Source organism: Pezoporus flaviventris, unplaced genomic scaffold, assembly GCF_033815535.1.
Source record: "Pezoporus flaviventris isolate CSIRO_AGI_PZ_B2104156 unplaced genomic scaffold, CSIRO_AGI_Pfla_v1 ptg000070l, whole genome shotgun sequence".
NCBI classification, from domain to species: Eukaryota; Metazoa; Chordata; class Aves; order Psittaciformes; family Psittacidae; genus Pezoporus; species Pezoporus flaviventris.
Window position 1 is genome coordinate 6,179,683 of NW_026892618.1, and position 23,489 is coordinate 6,203,171.

The window sequence follows — 23,489 nt, forward strand, 5'->3', positions numbered from 1 at the left end:
TAATCTAAGTGTGAGATCAAGCACTGAATGGGTTTTATCTGGCCACAGAGAAAACAACTTCCTTCTGTTATAACCTGATGCTGTGATAAGGTATAAGATTAAATTCTCCCTCATGCTGCACAAAGCCTGATACAATACATAGTCCAAGATGACTATGGTGTATCTCAGTCTTTTGTCAGAGGTAGGCTCAACTGCTTTATTTACCAATACGTGTATGTGGAAAGGACAGATGTGTTTTTAACATGATGCCTTTAACTTGCTTTTCCAGGGTTACTAATTTGACCTTCTCCCCATTTGGTCAATCTCTCTCAGAAACATTAAAATAGGCTTTTAAAATACCAAGCTCACTACAGACACACACTAGGATATAATGCCTGCCCTTGATTTTTGGGTCAAGTTCTCCAGCTTGCTAGGTAGCCTTTACAACATGTTTTTTTACAAAGACTTTGGAAAGGAAATGACAAGTTGAAGGCCACTCTGACACACTTTAAGAAGAATCTGTATTCCAAGGCCTGGAAGACTTACATCTAGTAGACACTTCATCCCATCACATAACATCCAAGATTCCAAATCACTACTGAAATAAAAGGAAATTAAACCTTTTCTCAATGTCTCTTCACACTGGTAAGGAGTAAGACACCACCTGTATGTACTACACATGTATGTACTACATGTACGTACTACAGATTTTGTTAGTAAGCATTTTTAACACACAGCAAGATTAGACCACTAAAAAATATATATTTCCTTCAAGCTGTAATTCATTGGTAACAGATGTTTATAAGGATTTGAAAAAAAAAACAAACAAAAAACAAAAAAACAAAATCAAACTTAAAACTAGCTTTCTTCAAATATGAACAACTTCAGCTTTCACTGTCATCCCAACTGCTCACAAACCTGTTGGAAAGCCCCTGAGAAGCAGAATCAGGATGATGTTCTTATATCTTGCTGTCCTGGTCCCCAGACTCCACCCCTCATCTGCAACAAACCTTGGGAGATAAAAGGTATGCTTGGGAAAGTTCTGTCACAGGAACCACCCTTGCAGTGGTTCAAAGTCCCTGAAATTAAGCATGAGGTCCCTGTCTGCCTTGTTAGCACACCATCTTTTCTCAAAGTTTTGAGTAGCAGCTAGCCTGTGTACCTGTCACTTCCAAATTTGCCATCTCATAACTAGTTTTACTAATTGTGGTAGATTAAACTTACCTGACCTCATATAAGGGGCATCTTAATGAAAAAAGTTTGGCTTTACTTCTGTCTTATTTCTGTATCAGCTGATTTTGCTCCTAATGCCTGGGAGCCCATGCTGCCACCAATGCAATCTCAGGCCTCCTCCTGCTGGCAAGATGAAGCTTTCTGGAAATAACAAAGTATTTTGATCAATACCCTTTTTACTGAAAACATTTACATTTTAGGGTTTTGGTGGGGTTTCTTTAAGCCTCCTTGAGGCTGAGAGAACACCTCTCCCAGCATTTCTCCATTTTAATGACCTTTACAGCTCCAGCTGCAAAAAACCACCATCAGCACAGGTTTGTAATACTAAGATGCCCATTAGAACACCACACAGGTGGTTTTTATTTCCCTTTCTGTCCTATTTAAGTCAATGTAAATTTTATTATATGGGCAGAATTTAGGCCATGTTATTAGCTTCACCCGAAGTCTGGAAGCTGAGACTACCAATGGTACTGCAGAATATGAACACAATTGTTCCCAATGCCTGCCTGAGCATTTAGAAACATCTTCCCCCTTGTAGGCGCAATTAGGTTTTTAAACAAACTTCATAAGTGATGTTGTCTGGACAGGCTTTGTGCTTCACCCAGATCTTTCCCAGCAGTTTTACATGCACTCAGCCCAACATCTTTGACTAGCCTAACTCACAAGCACAGGCAGGCGCACAGCAAAGACTGGGAAAATTAACAGGAGAGCATTTATACCTAACAAGTTAAATCCAGAACACTTTCCTGCACGACATCCTTGTCTCTAATTGGAGAGACATCAATTTGAAGGATGGACCACCTGCTGGATGAAGAACTGGCTGGATGGTTGCATGCAGAGAGTTGTGGTCAATGGCTCAATGTCCAGCTGGAGACCAGTAACGAGTGGTGTCCCTAGGGACCAGTGCTAGGACCGGTCTTGTTCAACATCTTTGTCAGTGACATGGACAGTGGGATTGAGTGCACCCTCAGCAAGTTTGCCGATGACACCAAGCTGTGTGGTTCGGTTGATACGCTGGAGGGAAGGGATGCCATCCAGAGGGACCTTGACAAGCTTGTGAGGTGGGCTGATGCCAACCTTGTGAAGTTCAACCAAGCCAAGTGCAAGGTCCTACAGCTGGATCGGAGCAATCCCAGACACAGCTACAGGTTGGGCAGAGAAGAGATTCAGAGCAGCCCTGTGGAGAAGGACTTGGGGGTGTTGGTCAATGAGAAAATGAACATGAGCCGGCTTCAGTGTGTGCTCGCAGTCCAGAAAGCCAACCGTACCCTGGGCTGCATCAAAAGGAGCATGACCAGCAGGTCCAAGGAGGTGATCCTGCCCCTCTACTCTGCTCTTGTGAGACCCCACTTGGAGCACTGTGACTGTGTGCAGTTCTGATGTCCTCAGCATAAGAAGGACATGGAGCTGTTGGAGCAAGTCCAGAGAAGGCCACGAGGATGATCAGGGGACTGGAGCACCGCCCATATGAAGACAGGCTGAGAAAGTTGGGGCTGTTCAGCCTGGAGAAGGGAAGGCTGCATGGAGACCTCACAGCAGCCTTCCAGTATCTGAAGGTGGCCTACAGGCATGCTGGGGAGGGACTCTTCGTTAGGGACTGTAGTGATAGGACAAGGGGTAACGGGTTAAAACTTAAACGGGAGATTTAGGGTACATACAAGGCAGAAGTTCTTCCCTGTGAGGGTGATGAGGCCCTGGCACAAGTTGCCTGGAGAAACTGTGGCTGCCCCATCCCTGGCAATGTTCAAGGCCAGGCTGGATGGGGCTTTCAGCAACCTGGTCTAGTGATAGGTGTCCCAGCACATGGCAAAGGAGGTTGAAACTGGATGATCTTAAGGTCCCTTTCATCCCAAGCCAGTCTGTGATTTTAACATTTTATGCACAGGCTGATTTTACTTGACATTTCCAAGACTATGCTCAGCCACAGTACAGAACACCAACTGTGTGATTAGTATTAATTCTAGCTGCTGCCACCCTGGGAAACCCCCAGTGGGTATGGAAAGGACTTTCTTGCATCAGGTTTGAGCAGAGTGTTAATAACATCCCTGTCCTGCTCTTCTAATGTTACCTCTACACCATAATTTACAGCAAAAGGCCCATGAACTGAGTTTGACCTAGACAAAGATTTTTGGAGTGCAACTAATTCCTGTACAAGTCCAGGTTTAGGCTGAGTGTCAGCCTAAATCCTTCACTCTGTACAACTGCATGAATGCCTCCATGGCAATTTCTTCCTTGTTTGGGCAAATGTTTCTGTATGCACTAACTGGGAATTCCGGTTCGTTGCCTGCTTCTCCTTAGTTAAACTAACAGCAGTTTCATATAAGTCAATTTTAAATGCAATCATACATCATCTATGTTACTAAATGTGTCGCAGCCCTCTCTCTTTTACACAGGAACATCACTGAAATCTTCGAATACTCGTAACAATGTGGATTCCAAGCCCCATACATCAACTCCTGCTTTCTTACCATCATGCTTTTAGAGGCGAAGAGGCTGTGACCTCAAATGCTGTAAACCAGTAATTCCTGAGAAGTACTTTTGGCTGAAATGAAGCTACCAACCAAATTCAACATAGCTTGGACAGGAGAGAATGAGGAGTAAATGCACTGAAAATCAGTGGGAAGAGTAGGGCACACTGATTGGCCACCTTCACTTGAGAGCTACATGGGAAGATGGTCTTGTCCTCCCAGACACCCACCCCCCCCCTTCCTGCAAGGGGCAAGCATGCCATGGTTTGTTAACAGGAGGTAACATTTACTAACTTGTCAGCTCCTCTGCAGGAACCAGGAGTACGTGCTCTTGTGCCCAAGTATGTGCTCTCATGCCTGAGTATGTGCAGAGTTTGCCTAGAGTACCTTTCATGGTGGAGTAACCTACTTGAAATAAGTTTCTACTTACTGCAGGTAACACCACAGAAAAGCAGCTAGCACAACCTGGTTCATGCCTTTGTAACACATCCTTTCTCACTTCACCACATACTTGGGTTGCTAGTTCCTGAGTTACTGCCCTTTTGCTTTGACAGAAGATCTGTGCTATATTTACATACCAAAGGAGTATTAAGCACTCATTAACAGAAACTGTGCTAGAAAGGGTGCCTCTTATTATACAGGACTTAGAAGAACTTAACATTCAGGACAAACAACCTATTTATATCCTGCTCTAACTAATCAGAAGTCACTGGAGCATTACAAACCCTTGCCTTGCAGCGAGTACACTATTATTAGTTTCTAGAAGCTAGCAATGCCATTTAAGTGTTAATGCCATTACTGTTAACAATTCAACTATTTTCTAAGGCATACTGGCAAAAGAGCCATATGTACAACAATTCCCACTCTGCATGTTTTGGGACTAAGCTTAAAGGGGAACAATCTCATGGTTTTCATCTCTCCTGTGTGTTAATCAAGCATTTCAGGCTAAAAATCATAGTATACTCAACAGCTTCTATAATGCCATTTCAGGATTACACAGACATGGGGCATTATTATCATCAATCAGCATCACTTTTGAAAAGTCACCCATCTCCAAAAGGGCAGCTCTACTTTCTTCCATAATAGATAGTAAAGTATTTGAAATAAGCCATAAAAACATAGTGAAGAGACCTAGAAATGTATGCAAATGGTATCGCAGGCCTTGCTTTTATCCACCAGCAGGTCACTTACCTTAACATCATTCCTTTCAGGTCACGAACAGCACATAACTAATATAACATCTCATAATGTTCCTTGTATATGCATTTCATTAGTAATAAAAACACTCTTTGCTTGCACACAGGCATAAATCATGATATGCAGGGTGAAACAACATCCCTGTAAAACAATATCCTACCTTTATCTAACACTCAGCCTTAATTGACCACTCATGATCCATCTGACATGCACCTAATAGCCAAGTCCTCAAAACAAAGCATACCCCCACAGATCAATCTTTTCCCTTCATGCAAGCATTCATCCTCAGCACAAACTCCAAGTAAAAGAAGGTTACAGCACATGTGATGTACTTGCAGAGGATGCTGCACTTGAACTAATGAAGCTAGACACAGAGCAGATGAGGAGCTTATGCAGCATGATTATTTTTTTCATTAGGAAAAAAAAACATCTAGGTAAAACTTGTCAGAAGTAATCAAGCCTTTTGCTGTGGAGTGATGAAGTTGCTACCCCATTCACTGTTGGCATAGACTACACTTGCCTGTACACAACCAGCTGCAATCAGTACAATCAATTATTTATGGCACAGGGTGGAAATGAAAAAAACCCACAACAAAACTATTGCCTCTTGATTACCTGCCCTGACCTTCTTGAAACTTGCCTGGTGCTCCAGACCAGAAATCAATAAACATCAGTATTAGGGAGCTAAAAAACCTTTGTTCTACAACATTAACTCCTGCAGAACAGAGGAAGGAGGAAGGGGAAAAGAGTCATTATCCATACAAATGAGTACCCTTACCAGCCTCCTCATCACCAATTCCTGATACGAGAAACTGGACCAAGTGGGATGTTGAGCACAGCTAACATCACTAAACATATTTGACACTGTTCTTTTTCTAGTCACATCAATTCTTCACTTTGTAAAGCAACAGATCTAGTTTTCTTCTTTCCACTGGGCACGTAAGTACAGCCCATAGTAAAAAAAATAAGGTTTGGATGGCTATTGAAGTGTTCTGGCATTACTTTTCCCACATACTACCTAGTAAGTCAACTGAGGTCAGTGTGAAGCCTTCCTTTACCACTAAGAGTTTTCTGATTAAACTCTGAGCAAAGAAGCCCCGTAATAAAAAAACACAGCAGTGTGGCCTAACAGCAACCTGCCAAGCACCCTAACAGCAGCCACATGCTTCAGATGATACAAGAATTTTTATGCAACTATGAGTAACCTCTTTGAAAAATGAGCCTCCCCTCCTATAACAGGCATGATAAAAATCTGCAAACACAAGCGACCCTTTCAAAACTAGACAAGCTCAGCCCTTTTGGAAACAGCCAACCCTTCTGGAAGCATCTTACATTTTAGGGCGCAGCTTTACTAGCATGTTTAGCAAGAAAGTCCCCCCAAAAAACAATCCAATTGAGACACTTTTCCTAATACCTCTCCAGAAGGGAACACGAATGCCACCTGCTGGAAACAATAGGAAAAAACAGGGAAAGATATTCAGCAAAGCTCAGCAAAGCTTAAGTCGCGTATTTTTAAACAACCAGTTGAAAGAATCATGGTTATTTATGCTGCTCTCCAGTTTCTATTTAAGAAGTATGCTGGAGAAAATCCAGGTAAGCAAAATAAGGCGCAGCGACTACCGTAGAACAGTAAGGTTACATTTCAAGCACACTCAAGACTGGTTGTTGCAGAAAAAGGGTTGGTGGTTTCGTTTTCATGTTTGTGCCAAAGCAACCAGCCCAAAAGAACAAAAATGGAACCAAGTTGATCTTTCTGATGTGTTTAAAAGCTCAAACCCCAGCAAGTATTAAACTCATTTATTGGGAATCTTCTACTTATATCAAACTGTGCTATTGCCGAGACCTCCATTTTAACCAAGAGTCTTCATCAAGATTTTCTGCCGTATCATAGTGCTATGCATAGCTACTATGAGTTAAAGGAACAAATTTAAGCAAGTTGCTAACCAAAGGTGACCAAGAACCTAGTGCACCTTGGAGATGACTAAGGTAACACAGACCAGGTGCATGATCACTCCTCCCATAGAACACGTTTAATTTTTCCTTAGAAAAACCTTACCTATTACAAGTTGTCACAAAGACTAACCTGCATTCAGTGGCTCAAAGCAGCAGAGCAGTAATCCTCTGTATACCCTTCCAGTATCTACATATGCAGATCAAAAGAAAACAAAATGAGACATCACGAGCATCATGCAGACATTACTCCCACCAAAAACTCAAAAGAAACATCATGTTTGACTTGGCAGAAAGCTGGAACGGCAAATAAAACCTAGTTTCCTTCACTGGCAAGTTAGACAGCAGCTTACCACCAGTAACTGCACCAGTTGCTCTGTGGGGGACCTAGTCAAGACAAAAGCATGGTACATTTTGGCTGCAAGTGTGGAAATCAGCAGCAATACTTCGGAAGTTACAGAAATACTTTTATTAAAGTAAAAACTGTTACCTGCAAAGAAAAAAAAACAAAACCACAATACACAAACTTGGCAGCTTTCAGCTACCAACAAAAAGAATTTAAATGTCTTCAGTCTTGACAACAGACTCCTGTTTATGACAATGTTTCTTGTTACACAGAATTTACAAGTGGAATTCTCAAGTTAAGTTTATTTTTTTCTTTTCATAAATTATGATTTCAATCACACCCTCTGCTTTCCAAGCTTGACCATCAGATCTGCAAGGAAAAACATCAGGTACTAGCAGATTCCGGGACATGTTTTTCTTCATCACCTTCTGCATCTTCTTCTACTTTTTCTTCTACTTTTTCTTCTGCTTTCTCCACCTGAGGTAGAAGGCCATCAAGGTACAATAGCAAACCTTCACTGGTGGAAGATCTAATCACCAACCTCTGCACAAAAGGACCTAGAAAACAAAGACCACCAACTCGGTCACACTTTACACACCACTTTACATGTCTCCAGGCTGATTTATCTTAGAACGCACACTGTGTCAAGCACATGAGCAGAACCAGAACTATAGAAGTACACACATCCGTTCAGCTCCAAGTTTAACATCCATCCCAGCAGACTGGGATCACAATGCAATCTATACTCTGGTGCTTTAAAAGGTGTAATTTGATGATTCCTTCAGTACCTCATCAGCAAAGTGCTCCCAAGCCTTAGAAAAATACAATTAAAGTTTCACACACACACACTCCTCCTTAAAAAAATACAGTTAAAGCTTCACACACACACTCTTCCAACACATGACATAAGTGAACTTGTTACTGTAAAAGTAGTTTGAAGAAACTCTCTAAGACTCGATTTGGAGTTTTAGGAAGCAGCATTCTTTATTGCAGTGCTGGGCACATACGCAAATTGTTTTGCAAAGGTGAGCAGGCCCATTACTTTGCCAAAGCAGCCGTGTATTTAGCATACTCATGCATATTTACAGCTATTTCAGGAACTAGTTATAATATTTGCATCCTAATTACACATGTGTTTTCTTGTTGAGTGGGGGTCTCTGGCGGTCACCAGTAGTCTTCCTCACTGTGTTTACTGAATGACCTCAGTGTTTGCGCATGTTTGCAAGGTCCTAGTGCTGAGTTAGCAGTTGGATGTCCTTGCTTCTGTTCTGTGCCAGTCTCACTCCACGCTGCGTGCCACTCTGCTATCTTGAAGGCCAGCATCCTTAGACTTACTGTCTCCTTAGTTGTTATAAGTCCCATGATGTTCCCTCCCCTGTGAGGCGAACATTGCTTTCTCTCTATGTATTAGTAAGTTAGAACAGTTTGGTCTATTCTACTATGTTAAAGGGACACACACTTGTTAGTTTAAAATTTCAGCTTACAAACTCAACTTTGAGGATTGGTACTGATTGGCAAGATATGGGGGGAAGTTTGTTGATCACCCAAATATTCCTCCATGACTAAGAGCACAAAAGAAACCATTCCTAATTCAGGATCCTTCCATGAGATGCTGAGAGAAACCTCCTGACAAGAAAAACTATGGAATTAGTCAGGTTTCCTGATGGGGGATTAAACAGATCTACATTATATTCTGAGAACATTTGCCTGGTGGTATTTTCAGTCTTCCATTAGATCAAGTGACTCGCAGGGGAATGCCATATTAGTGATAACTACATATCACATATGGAAAGCCTGAAAGAAACTGAAGAACAAATATCTAAAACTAGCTGATCTAAGCAATCGATAGTTAGCAAGCACATCTAGACTCCATTGCTGCAAAGATGTGTTAATTACCATGTCTGCTTCCTATAAACAGCAAGTATTTTAAATCAAGCCCGTAAGAGTCCCGCCACAAGAATAAAGCTTCATACTGCAAAATCAGTAGAAATGCTACTAAAAACAGAAGATCTTATCCTTACTTAACTAGGGTGGTGTAGCTCACATATAAACTCTGTAAGGACAGAAATAACACCACTTTCTGCTTCTGGTTTCTTGTATTTCATGTCAACCACCCCCTTATTTTTTATATTTGGGCTGAAATGCTTCTGAAGGCACATGTACTTGGCTTTTGTGGTCTGTTCTCTCTGTGCAGTAGTTACTATTAACAGCATCACTGGAGGAGATGCATGATTGTTTTTTGCAGACAGTAATTCAATATTAAGATAAAAAGTTGTTTTCTTAGCCTAAACAAGGCTATTCTTCCACAAAATTGTGGTCATAAATCTCCATTTCCACTCCAGCTAAACAGATGACATTTAAAGTTTACTTCATTATGACAAAAAGCAGACAGTGTATTAATTGTTCACATTTTTTGCTCAGAATAGTGAGCACAGCCAAAGAACAACACACAGAATTCACACCTTTCATTCCTTTGTAACCTCCTCCTTTTGCTTTCCCAACAGCTTTCCCAACAGAAATGTAAAAGTATCTTTGTAATAAATAAAAAAATATAAATTGCGATACAACTTCAAGCAAGGCAGATAGATATTAACTGATGCACAAGTTTTAACATGGCATCTGCAGGTGGATTTTGAGTTCGGATTCTTTGTGTTGAGCCACAACAGGGTCAACCAGCGCACAACAGATGCTGAATACCTCCATGTCTCCTCAGGATTTCCTTGTGTGGTTTTCATCTACTTAAGCATCAAGCCTGCAAACTTAGTTTTTTACATCATCGCACTGCTTGCCTTACAAAGGCACTTACACAGTGCTGCGGTGTGATTACAGTTCACAATTCAGTTCTTCCTATCCCAAGGCAGACAAAGCAGCAAGGTCATTTAATGACAACCCAGTAAAGAACAGTAACTTCTTCGTTGTATATGCTCTAACTTCAACTATGTCATTAGAAGAACAGCTACTTACCATAAGCCAATGGCTTGAATGTGCAGATATCATTGATAACTGTTTTTAGATTCGCAATTATCTGCTCAGTAGGCATATCCAGCTGAAAAAGGGTAATGCAAAGTTAGCCATGATGATACTTATACCCTAGATTAATAAATCTGAAAACACTGGGTATATATTTATTCAACTTTTGTTGAATAAGTGTGCCATTAAGGAGTTAGAAATCCCATTAAAAGCCTTATCCAAATGACTCACAGAAAAAAGTATTTTATACATGGTTATACGCTTATCATAACTTTCCATAATTCTACTTATGACATTAAATCCCCACAGCTCTCTAACAACAGGTAGCCTTAAAGAGGTGAAAAGTCTTTAAAAAAAAAAAAGAAGTATGTATACAAGTGTTTTTGCAAAAAGCTTACTAAAGAATTTGAGGAAAGAAGCTTCAATAAAGAGCTGTCAAAGACCACAAAACAGATCAACTAAACAAACAAAAAAAAAAGGCATCTAAAATTGAAGGCATTGAAAAGAGAACCAAATGAATCATTTAAAACTTATAAAGTGAACCAACACAGTTGCCAAAAAATTAATACCTTCATCTTCCCTCAAATACCAATCCCCTTAAACCATGACTGCTGTTCATCTCATCTGGACTCTCCTCAAGAACATATAACTCATGATCAAGACAGATGCCAACCTGAATCAAAGCCAGGGCTCACCTGTCTCTCAGGTCCTGGACAGCTTAACATGTATTTCTCAGACTTAATGTTCTGCTGCCATAATGCCCTGCTATGCTTGATTTAATTTGCTGTCTGGTCTCACCCATATTATCCACATATCTTTACCTGGATGAAAAATCGAGTTCTTTTTCTACAAGTTCCAGCTATGGAATTAAAAATAGCATTTTTCTCACAGAATTAACTCTATTTCAGGGGAGCATATAGTATAATTGGTGCTCTCTCTTCCTCTCTGCCACCTCCCCATGTAATATAAGCAGATTTTATTAGTATCTCATCTGTAAATGTGCGCAGTACATTGCAATAGAAACGCTGTCATACTCGACTACTCTCCTACAGATCTGGTCCATTAATATCTCTTTATGCTCTGCCAGCAGACTTACAACCCAAATGCAGTTCCTCTGCTACACATGCCAGAAGACATTTGTCTTTATCATTGTTACACTGATTGCAAAGTGCTTAATCACCCATAAATTAAGCAGACATGTTAATGCTGAGCATTTCACTGTGTGACAGACTCACCATGCTGTACTGAATTAAAAATAAAGAAGCCATTTAAACAAAACAAGTAACTGGCAATTGCTAATTAGAAACTTTATTTCAAATTAAGGTTTGAATAGTGTTTTCTTCCAATCTAACACTTCAATTATACAATTTCAGTGAGCTAGTAGACATTCCTCATCCATAACCAAGTCTAGAAGCATTCAGAAGAGACAGAATTTGCAAGTTGCTCTGAAATTACAACTCCTAATAAAGATTTAGAAATATCATACATTACAAGACAAGACCGACCCATTTCAAAATATTAAGATATTAATTTATATTCTGTATTTGTTAAGACAGGAAAATAGGACAAAGTGACTTGCATTCAGTCAGAAAACATGGCACATCTCAAGAGAACACAAACCATCATTTACTTGAGATGCCAACAGCTCCATAATGAAAGCAGGTAATGCTCAGAGGTTTCCCAGCATTTCAAAATAGCTTCCACATCCAAGTAAATATTTCAGCTTCCAAATAAGTATTCCACAGTAAATCCCTGTGTATACAGAGTCACTGTGTATCAGCACTTAGATACTGAGTTGAATTCAAGCCTTCAGCAACCTGACACCAACTACTCTGGACCAGATCTTCAGGGCTCTGCGAGCTACTCTGTTCAGATCGACTGCAGCAACCAATACAAGACAGTATCTGAAATATATAAATAAGAACTTGAGTCCTGAGCTTCCCTGAAGAATAACCATGCCTGCAGAGGGAGCAACTATCACTTAGTTTCTAGTCCACTTTGTATAAATGCAACCTAATCACAAAGTGCCTTAGAAAATGACAGCATATACTATAATCAGAACACAGAAACTGTTACCTATCTTACCATTTCAAGTCTAGAACACATCCCTCTAGAGCAGCATAAGGTGCTGTAAAAAGGTGCAAAGCTATTTGTTCCTTTTTTGTTTTAAAAAGGAACATAAAATATTTGTCTTGAGAGGGGTGTCCCACTAACTCTGCTGCCTAGAAGGAAATTGCCTCTTAATACTGAGCACTGCACAAGTTTCCCCAGAACAGACCACTTAAAACTGATTCATCAAGTCTCAACACTTCTAAATTTCTAGGGGATCTTCAGAAGACTGCAAGTGAATACACAGAAGAGCCACTCAGCTATTTGCTGGCTAAATACACAAATAAAAAAAATGTCCTGCTATTAAAACACTAGCTTTAACCACAGAGAAATGCTTTTCTGAACTGTATTTAGGGAACCGCATCGAAAGATCATTCAGAGCACTAAATCGGTACTGCAGACTTAACCACCAGGCAGTTCCTGTATAACACACATATAGGGAATGGCAGTCATGGCAGGGCAGAAACACTTGACAGAATATGAGAAATTATGAACACAAAATGATTAATGCTCTGCCAAACAAGATTACTGTCAGCAGTTTAACTCCATGCTTCAAGAATCAGAGGGCAGGAAAATAAAGCCAGAAATTAGCCAGTAAGAACACCCACAAGCAGACAAAGCAAAGCTGTTCTACACGGCAGAAGCAGCATGAGCACACACATCACACAAAACAGAGAAAGGAACCCAGTTCAAGAGCTCAAACAACCTCCCTCCAAAAAGAGCGAGTCCTGCAGATGCAAAGGCTATAAAGGATGAGGCTAACTCATCTACACCACAACAAACACCTTTAACTCCAACATGCATAACTTATGGCTGAATCTCTCTCTCATCCTGGACTTGTCAACTGTTGGAAATAACACTGCTGGCAGGCAAGCTTTTCCATGTGGTGCTTCAAATAAAGAACAGCTCAAATATGTACCAAAAGACAACTATGCTTTTTGTGTTATTCCCTTCATCCCCCAATACATATATTTCAGTTCTTAAGCATCTGTAATGGCAAGACTTAACAGCTCTTCCTCAACTGTGGGTCTGCTTTTCCCCGCACCTTTAAGGAGTTCAGAGCTAAGAATCCATGTGTCTTGTCTCTTTGAAGAGACACTAGCACTTGGGGCCTTCAATCCCACAAACAGCCAGGAGGCAGATGCTACTTCCAGTGCAAACTGACCCTTCTGTTTCCTGCCTTAACTCTTACTTCCATCCACCTGCACATTCTGTGCACCAAGTTTGAGATCTCTCTGGTTCAGTACACATCCCTTCATACTTTTAACCCCGTGAATAAAAACAGTGCCCCTGTATACATGTCCCTTTCCAGAAAGGGCATCTTTAAGAACAAACCTTAAGGTTTCACCTCCTGAAACCATCTTACTCTGTTCCACAAGAAAACCACTTCATAGGCAACTCTCTGCAGATAGGAAGACATGCTGGAATTCCTTCCTGGTGTCACATTTGGACTCTGATTTTTCTCAAGATGACTCCAAAGTTCCAAACAAAATTTTTTAATGAACAACAGCACCCTGTCTAGACTCAAGGCTTATGTCAAAACCCTAGAAAAACGCCCTCTGCAGATAGCTTCAATCTGAAGGAGATATCCCAAGTGTTCTCGTTTGTCTCCCGTCTGCATTAAGCTCCACATCTTAGAGTAAGATTTTTACATTCTCAGCTTCTCAACTTCAGATCTACTAATTAAATTTAACTGAGCTTTTCAAAGACATCGCAATTACAACTACGACAACACCACTGAGGCTGCTGACTTCTGTGGGAATGCAGCATTACATCAAGCCACTGGCCAAAACTGAACTAACAGGCAACATAAGACAGCAGCACTACAGGGAAACCATCTCTTTGAGTAATGCCAGGTTGGCAGACTCCCAGACACATCTACACTACTGTTTGGAATACAGCAATAGATCTTCACACTTCTGTGTAATTCACAAATTATTGTTTTCCTCACTGATGAGATTTAAATTTTAAAGGCTCTTGATTTAGTGGTGAGCTGATATGCATAACACTCAAGGCTCTCTCAGCCTCCCAGAGCCTTGCCTGCACTCCATTTCCTTCCAGCGCTGCTGTGCAAACAGTAGGGAAACTAGGTCAGTTAAGAGTAGTAGCTAGAGAGTGTGGAGACTTCTTACACAAGCCATAACCACCACGTAATGCCCCTGTACACAACACATGAAAGTGTGACAGAGCAAGTCACACTGCGTGTGCAGTGCTGGAGTCACCTCTGTCACACAGGCGACTTGAACGTAGCACATAAGAACTCTGTGTGAGTAAACACTCACCACACTAATTCTGATCCAAAATGAAGAGTTCATTCATGAGGTCCTCTTGTTTACTTGCACAATGACATCTGTGGCTGCACCAAACCTTCTGGAGTGCCACAGGAACTGTGCTGCCCAGACACAGAACCCAAGGTAATATAACACCAAGATCTTACATCGCTAACAAGACATGGTCTGAACTTCAGAAACTCAAGCCACAGCTGCAGGACACCACACAAAGCAGAACCAACTGCAATTGCACTGAACACTGTCAATACATCAGCGCTTTTCATCCACCTTTATCCAAAACCTGGTTTTTATTCTTTACTATACAAGAAGAAACTTCACAGTAAGTTTAATTTGCAGGGGTATTTTTAGGTTGACCTACAGTAGAAAGTGACCGAAGTTTAAGCAGTCCAAAGGAAAACCTGAAGAATACAGTCACAATACTACAAACCACAACTGACCTATGGATTCAAGGCATTTCCCACTGTCAATTAAACTTACTGACTAAATAGTTAAAGATACCCCCACCTGTATCAAAGTGAAACATGTAACACACTGTAGCAGAATAGTCCCATATCCCTTAGTTTTTACCATCATATAGACAAGAAAGCCCTTGAAATTCACATGCACAACTTGGAGCGGCTACCCAGAATTAATAAACTTGCTTATCGCTAACTTCGCCAGATAAAGCTTCATTGGTTACTTATCTTGTACACTTTCTTTCCGTACCAGTTATCAGTTAAAGGAAAACTAAAATTTAATCAGGCAGGATTACAAACAGACAAAACAGAATGAAGACAAGACACAGTTTGGATCAGGGAAAAGAAATGAAAAAAAACCCCACCAGAAAATATGTTCTTATATAACTCAATTTCTTCCATGACAGCAAAGTACAAATTAGTTTTATATTCCAGGTGTAAAGCAAACAGTTCTTGCTTTTTGCTCCAGTCCAGATCTAAACTTATAAAAAATAAATGAGTCTTTAATTATTAAGTTAAAGCAAACACTTTTTGATCCACCTGTACATATTGACCATGTACTTACAACCCATAGTTTATTTACTTAAAAGAATATTGAATAAGCTTTATTTTGCTCACAGAAGTCTGCTGAGGAGGGAAAGAGGAAAGGAAAGCCTGTGTTAAGATGTCAATTCACAAGGAGATTACTAGGAAGAGTACCTTTTTAATTCTATTTTGTTCATTATTACAACTTCTTGCCACAATACAGTGGCAAATACAGATCCCATTCCTGGCATCCTTAACTTCTTAGTATCAGGTTTGCTTTGTTCTCAGTTTTAGCTGAGCCATCTTCTGTGACCACACATCAACAACAGAGAGGGCTGACATCAGCTGAAGCCATGACACGAAGCCTACAAGTTCCATTTACATCACAGGTCAGAACATACTTAGAAATCTTAAGAACACAAAGATTAAAAACATTTTTTTTCTCCTCTTTTAATGCTAACTTCAGCTCTGCTCAGTAGAATAAACTTAAGCACTCTATACACAACTTACTCTTGCTATTCTTGTCTTGATTACACACTCGTCTTGTACTGTGTACTCAAGACCATCTCTGTAGAGTTGCAGCATTTTGGGAATATCACGGCCCAGGGAATCTAATTAAAAAAAAAAAAAAAAGGCAAAAATGTTGTCTGAGAAATGCTTATTAGAGAAATTCTGAGAAATTAGCATTTTTCAGAAATGCATATTAGCATTAGCCAAAATTAGCATTTTGGCTAAGTGTGATATTGGTCAAAAGAGAAATCTTTCCATTAAGGCAGTTAAACCTAATAAAAACGTAGTTTTATGAACAACAATGCCCTCACACCCACTATCTAAATCATTTCTATCTTCCCTCCTTCCTCCTTCATCAGCGGATATGAAGAGCTAATAGAGTAGGAAACACAACAAAGGTTTCACTTAAAATACAGAACCTGTTTGTGCATATATAAAACAAAGCTCTATTACCTAACACTATTAAACCGGCTTGAAAGACCAAAACCTAGAGTTAGGTTTAGAATACACACCAAGTCTTCCTTGAAAACAAAGTCTACAAGTGCATAACAGCAAGGTTAAACACAACACGGAACACACTGGCCCAATCCAGCTATTCCCACAAGTCAAGAGAGCTGTTTCTTATCACAGCTGCCAAGGCTCATGTGACAGATTTATACCATCACTCCATTGCTTCTAATACCAGCATTTCCTCTCCCATACATCTTTTGATGGCTCCAAGTCAAACTGGCCTTGGATAAGCTACAATCCATATAAATTGCACAATAATGGCATAATGTAACTTTCATTTGTTTCAAGAAATAGCTGGAGTATTCTCTGTTGCAATGTTTCGGACAGGTTAATCGGTTTGTCTCAAACGTTTAGGAGCCTAAAAACACTGCCTGCACTTTGAAAACATGAAGACAGATGGGGCAGGGTTAAAGACTCAGTGCTTCACATAGCTCTATGTTTGACAAACACACATTTTTAATTTTCTCTGTATCTGAAAATACTAAAGCTTAAGTAACTCCATTGTTGAGTAGCAAAGGACAGAAGGAGCAGTAGCAGTCATGAAACTGGGATTCAAACAATTGCACAACAGTTCAACAACACAACTACCTCAGTGAGTACTGTTTTGCAAACTGTTTCGGCCTTCCTGAGTATTTTTATAATACTATTAAGGTTCCTCAGGATTAACAGGTATAGAGGCAATTAGTAGGCAAACCTACCTTGACTCTAAACCCACATGTGCCTGCTGTGGGAGAAAAACACAGTTCTAAATTCCTAAAACTGCTCTTACCTAAAACAAGTATTTCAGTCACATACAGTCTAACACTCAATGTTAATTACACATAAGCATAAAAAAGTTCTGGGGTCACCTCTAGAGTGGTATCTTGTTCAGTATTTGAGATTTGTAAGAGCAAACTGCTTCTTACTTTTTGTTGTATTTGGGTATTTCCGTCTGAGTTTGCTCCTTAATGGTATTAGCTTAGGTATTATTTCAGGAACAGCTATGTAAGAGTCCACTTGGATTTCATCTTCCAAAATCTACAATAAAAACAACTAAATACATTTAGGAACACAATAAATTACCTCAGTACACAAGCTGACCTACAAGCATATCCAAGCATAGAAACCCATCTCTCACTCTTCTTACTGGCTGCTAACTTCAAGCCAGAGTTCATTGGACACGAGGTTCCTTATTCCCTCCCCTGCTCAACCACTGTTTAAGTTAGAATATTTATATAAATCATAAAAAACAAACAAAAAAAAAGTAAAAAAATACCCATTTGATTAATTCAACTCCTCCCACAACAGCAGCTCCATTTGCTCGAGCTACTTCTGCTTCTTGCTCATTCTGTCGAGAGAAAAAAAAATTTAAAAAAAAATCAATAACATCTGTACTACCAACTAGTCCATATCAACAGCACTGAACAGGTGATTTATCTTGAACAACTGGGTATAAAACCAGGCTATTTACAGGCTAAGAAGGATGATTTGAGGCAATCAGGGACCAAAAATATCTAATGCTGGTGATTTAACATAACAGCAAAACAACTCTACTCCACATCCCAGTAAGAATAGAAGACAAGCCTTTATTCAGCTTGTAGTGGAGAAAAGCCCATTCCATTTGCTGAGGTGCTCTATCAAAAGCCCTTTCTCTCCCACCTCCATCCCTTGGAAATGACAATGAACCATTGACCGGATGGACCCAACATCTTACTCTAAGCTTAAAGAAAAGCTCAAAACATACTACTAAAACCCACTGTAAAGTAATGCTTTCCAGCTCCTAAAGGCGCTGTTACACTTAGGCTTCAAAGAGCACTTAGAAGTTAATCTTCTCTGTCCTCTACAAGGTTTTGCTTTTAATAGTCTGAAATGTGGGAAAAAGCATCAGTTTTGTAAAAACTTTGGCTCAAGCTTTTGATACAAGCAGATTTACGCGATGCAAAGCCAGAATCAAGTTTTCCTTACATGAATAAACTGAAAAGCTCCATACTTCCATCCCAAAGCAGTGTGTTTCTGTTGCTCAACCTTTTTCTGCACATACGCCTTCACACAGCATGGCATCTCTTACCCCATATGAATTTGGGTGAAGAGCAAAGGTTGTGATACAGCACCAAAGAACCTGGCATGCTTCGGTCTTCTCTACTTGAATCCATTCTGTAGGAGGATTCTCCACTTGTAGCTCAGTTACACAGTTTTACAAAACTGAAGCCTAAAGGGTAGTCAGCTAAATCTGTGCCAGTTCTCTAGCAAAGTTTTATACAGATGTGTGCAGGTCTATTCTGTTAGAATTATTAACTGGCAAATAACAGCAGCAGAGGCTGAAACTGGTCTCGTGCAAATGCTGCAGCTGCTCTCCACACCATTTCACATTAGTGAACTCCTAGGAGAGCAGAAAAAGGGTTCAGGGCAAAGGGATGCTAAATTGTTTAGGGTTTATGAAGAGGAGTTACTTTCCCCTTCTCCCCTAAACACATCCTGTTAAGTGTATATGCCTGAATAATACCTACTTCTAATCCACACTGCCTACTAAGGCTTAGAACAGGATGGTTGGACATAGCTGCTACGCTAAACCATTTGCCTGTATTATAAAAAGGTCACAAAGGTTCTACTCTGTAAATGATCTTTAATTGTCTCTTCCTTAGTCACATCTATGCAGATGTTTACTTCCAAAGTGCACTGCTAGAATCATCTATGTATACTTAAACCTATCAAGATGAAGAAAATCCTTTAAGGTGCTTATTAATACATTAAGATGCTGCTGAAGACGAATCCTAGACAGACTTAAGAATTGTGTAAAGCGTCCACAGAGTCTTCTTGACAAAAGGCATAGTACTTGTTGTGCTGAAAAAGCATGCTAGATACAGAAAGAATATAAAGCAAGTAATTCAGTCTTACCCACCTCTGTGAAAACCAAGACCTTATTCGTTTGATCTGAAAAGCGATATGGAAGAAGAACAGTGCTTGTAAATGGTTCCACTTTTTTCTAATAAGAAAGAAAAATATTAAAACAAATTAAAAAAAAATAGTAATAACCATGACTTAAGGGCAAGTCACACAACTGCATGGAGTTGGTCCCCTAAACAGCAAACTTACCCACAATCTCCTTGCATAGAGGTCATATCAAACAAGCACAAGGTGCAAGACTTGACTGCTTTTTTATGTCCAGTATATTCTCAAGACTAAACACAAGTGACATGAATTAATTATGCTGGAGCTTGCTGGGGTCAGTGACTCCAGGGCAGGATTGCTACCAGGCTTTGGTGCAGTGAATAACAAACATTGAGGTGCTGTAGTTGCACCTTATTAAATGCCTATTCTCATGCAACAGACAACACAAACCTCATGTGTCTGTCACAGAGCCATAAGAACATCACATGGCCCCTGAAAGCAGGCGCAAGAGCTCTGCATTTTGTTAAGCATGAACTTATTTTCTAGCTCAAAGGGACTCCTGGTATATCAAAGAGATGTTTAATTACACATGTGAAGAAACCAACTCTCAAGTGGCCCATTTTCTACTTATCAGGGAAGCAGAGGATTTAGGGAAAGACTGAAGAGTGCTTGACAACTTCGAAGTCAGACAGGTCATAGGCAAACAAGTGATCGCGTATTTTCAAGGAACATTATTTTTTAAAAAAAATCAAAACAAGGTGACAGACAGAAACAGGAAGAAGCTTGTCTTTACAATAGTAAGGACAATCAGTAACAATCATCCCAGAACAAAACACATACATGATTTTGGGAACACATCTTTAAGCAGAAAGCCTGAAGAGATATAAACCTTAGTTTGATCAGTTCTGTCCATAAATGGATTTCAGTCACATTAACAGCCTGTTTTCAAAACCCCCAGTGGTGCTATCTTCACCTCAGAAGCATGAGGAATGTTAGACAATTATACATGTATAAAGGCACAAAGCCAGCCGTAAAAGCCACCATTATTCTGACAATCAGAGTAACTGCAAGAGGCAGCCAAGAACAACTGCAGCATCTGCTCTGCACTTATGGACTTATGCACACTTCCCATGTTTATAAAATAAAAGTATCAACATTTGTTAACACTTCCAACGTACCTTCTTCGGTAGTGCCATATCTAGGAACACATTAATATAGACAAACTGTTTGGGGTAAGTGAAGTCCAGTTCCTGAAATTTCTTTAGCATCCCCACAGCCTTTTCCACTTCATAGGATGGGCGCTCATAATGCCACGTCAAGTAGACATCATCCACAGGCTTAGTCATCAGTGGCCGCCTCCTGGGTACTTGCTTCTTTTTTGTCTCTTCCTTCTTGGTCTTTTGTGAGCTTCTGTTTGCAGGTCTGAGACAAAAAATATTGTTAGATCATCAACTGATGGGTTTGGCACGTATTCCTTGAGAAAAAAGTATATATTGCTATATGTCACTTATTAAGTAACAATTAGTTAATGAGGTCCCACACAAAGATGAACAGGATCCCTAAACTCATCCCAATTACTTGTCTCAGATGTCAAGACAGAAATCAAACCCTCAGAAACCAAAAGCTCTGAAAGCAATTAAGCTTCTCAAACAACACCGCCACACTTGTGCAGCACCAAACCAAATTAAGGACTTCTTGCTGTATGAGAGCAAAACCAGTTGAAGATAAACACACCAGCTTTCACAGGTCTTGCTTTCACATGAGCTGGTAGCAGGCACTGTGCCCAAGCTGCTTCTGAACTGAACAACTCCCACCCACCTTCTTGATAATGAGAAGAAGCCACATCTGAAGGGGTTTCCATAGTATTATAGTAGATGACAGCAGCCCTACTTTCTTGAAAAGGTTTCTCCTCCCCTTCCTGTATCATTTAGCATGGAGTTAACAAACAACAGCCCAAATCCTTATTCTTCTCCCTATTTTCAAGGGCTCCCAAATCAAGTTAAAAAAAATAAAATAAAGTAATAGTCAGCTACTCCATTCCTCTAGTAACTATGGTGAACGACTCTCCAACACTTCAGAACACTTGGGATACAAACACACTTAACTCTCCAGTACGCAGGGGTAATTTTTTTTTTCCCACTTATATTGTAATGTTAAAGTGACAACAAATTAAACAATAAAAGGCAACTTAAAGCAAGAAGAGGAACTATTTGAAGCCAGCTCCATAAGCACACCAGCTTTTGTACTGTCACTACTCCTTGAGCTGTAATTCAACTGTACCCTCCAAAAGCACACAACAAAAATATCAAGTAAAAGTGTTACACTTATTATTACAAGAGTAACACAAAACGTTCCCTCCGAGTATAGCTCAGAACGCTTCTCTCCAGATTGTCTCTTCAAGAGCTGGCAGCTTGCAGGATGCCACCAAGGCCAGCTCGGCTGTGACAGCAACGCTGCAGACACCGAAACCACACACGTTCCCCAGCCACCACTTAAAGACCCCCGAGGGCTACAACAGCCACTTCGGACAGAAGGAGACACACTCACTTCGCGGCCGCAGCGTAGAGCCGGACAGGCGCTGCGGCGCTCACCATGGCAGAGGCGGCAGCGAGGCGCCGGTCAAGCCCAGGGATGATCCACCCGCGATGAGGCGCCAGTACTGTGAGGGAAAAGCAAACACCACCTCAGATAAGGCTCCCTCGCCTCACAGTTCCCGCCCTGACACCCCACCATCCCTCAGAGCCGCCCTATACCACGGCCAAGGGGAAACCCGCCGGCTAAAACAAGAAAAGAGCCACTAGCCGACACGCCTTCCCGGCGGAGAGAAACCGCGAGGCCCCTTCACCTCTACAGAGGCAGCGGCCAGCGTGCGCCGCCATCTTGCGCCGCCACCGTGGTGCAACGCGGAAAGCGTCCCCCGGAGGTGGGGTCGAGTGCTTCCAGTGGTAACCGGAAGTCCCTGCGGCGTCACCCGCAGGACGCCCCCCGTCCGCCACCACCGGGGCCCACCGTTCCGCCGATCCCCCTTTCCGGCTTGTGCCCTATGCCAGGTGTGGGAGCCTGATTAAAAGTCTCCAGCACGGTTCTTAACCGGCCGCAAAGGCGGCCTCAGTACAAATTGGGGCTGAACACAGCAGACGTCTGTGCTCAGACGGTGTTCAGTGGGCACGGCCTGCCCCAGAGATGCCCAACAGGGCAGCCTCTCCTGAGGGAGAGACAGAGACACTTCCCTAAAAAACTGGCATGTTTCTATCTGAAATAAACATCCGTGTGGGTTCATCTTGGCTGCTTCCCCCTAAACGTTTTTTGCTGTGAGTCCCAGGAAACTCAAGAGAGAGGTTTTCTGCCTGACATCACTCTTGTTCATTTGCAAATGGGAAAAGACCTGCCTGATCCACACACCTATGTGTGAAGGACTTGGTTTAACTGAGTCCTAAAATGTTCAGATAGGTGCTGTAAACTATAATCCCACCTCTTGCTATAGGCACACTCACTAAAGGAAATCTTTCTATGCCACACTGACATGCCTTGGACTAGAAACATCCCACCTCCAGTGGTTTCATTGCCCTACCTGATAAATGTGTGTCCAAGAATATCCTCTAAATTCAGTCAGATCATTCCTGATCCAAACTCTGAGCTCAGGCTCGCCTTATCCATTGGTTTGTTTGGAAATATTTTAAGAAATCTGACTGTCAATGATGCTAGGTGTTTTCTTGTGGTGAGGGATGATTCACATTGCCTCTGTAAGGACTTCATGCGCTGCAAAGAGACAGTAGCTGTCAGTTATGTCTCATTCCCTGATACGGCAGGGAGCCGCTTAAACTAGAACAGTTAACCGTCAATCAGATGTATGAGCATACGTAAAACAAGTTGTAATGAAACTGGTATGTTCATCCAATGTAACTATACACTCAATTTCCTGGGAACGGATCGAAACGGAGAGGTGTGAGGGTAACAGGAGCAAAAAGAACCCAACTCCTCTGTTAGAAAGTCTCACTGAGGAGTGAAGAAGTGTTATTTAAAGCACAAAGGCAGAACGGGTTTTGGGGAAGGGTTTTTTTTCTGCTGGGTGTTAGGT

At 41.0% G+C, this 23,489-nt stretch overlaps 1 protein-coding gene across 2 annotated transcripts; it reads right to left on the reverse strand.

Annotated features, from left to right (window-relative positions):
• Positions 1–7,273: 7,273 nt before the first annotated feature.
• On the reverse strand, positions 7,274–22,389 carry MRPL1 (mitochondrial ribosomal protein L1). 2 transcript variants are annotated; one of them, XM_061472211.1, is made up of 9 exons: positions 22,257–22,389; positions 21,959–22,070; positions 20,590–20,821; positions 19,422–19,505; positions 17,799–17,870; positions 17,449–17,560; positions 16,034–16,134; positions 10,138–10,219; positions 7,274–7,730 (listed from the first exon to the last, which is right to left on the reverse strand). In XM_061472211.1, the coding sequence occupies exons 1-9, from the start codon at positions 22,288–22,290 to the stop codon at positions 7,558–7,560; spliced, it is 1,002 nt and encodes a 333-aa protein (XP_061328195.1). In that variant the 5' UTR covers positions 22,291–22,389; the 3' UTR covers positions 7,274–7,557. The 2 variants fall into 2 exon arrangements, with proteins under 2 accessions (XP_061328195.1, XP_061328194.1); XM_061472210.1 differs by having other exon boundaries at positions 20,590–20,833.
• Positions 22,390–23,489: the final 1,100 nt, after the last annotated feature.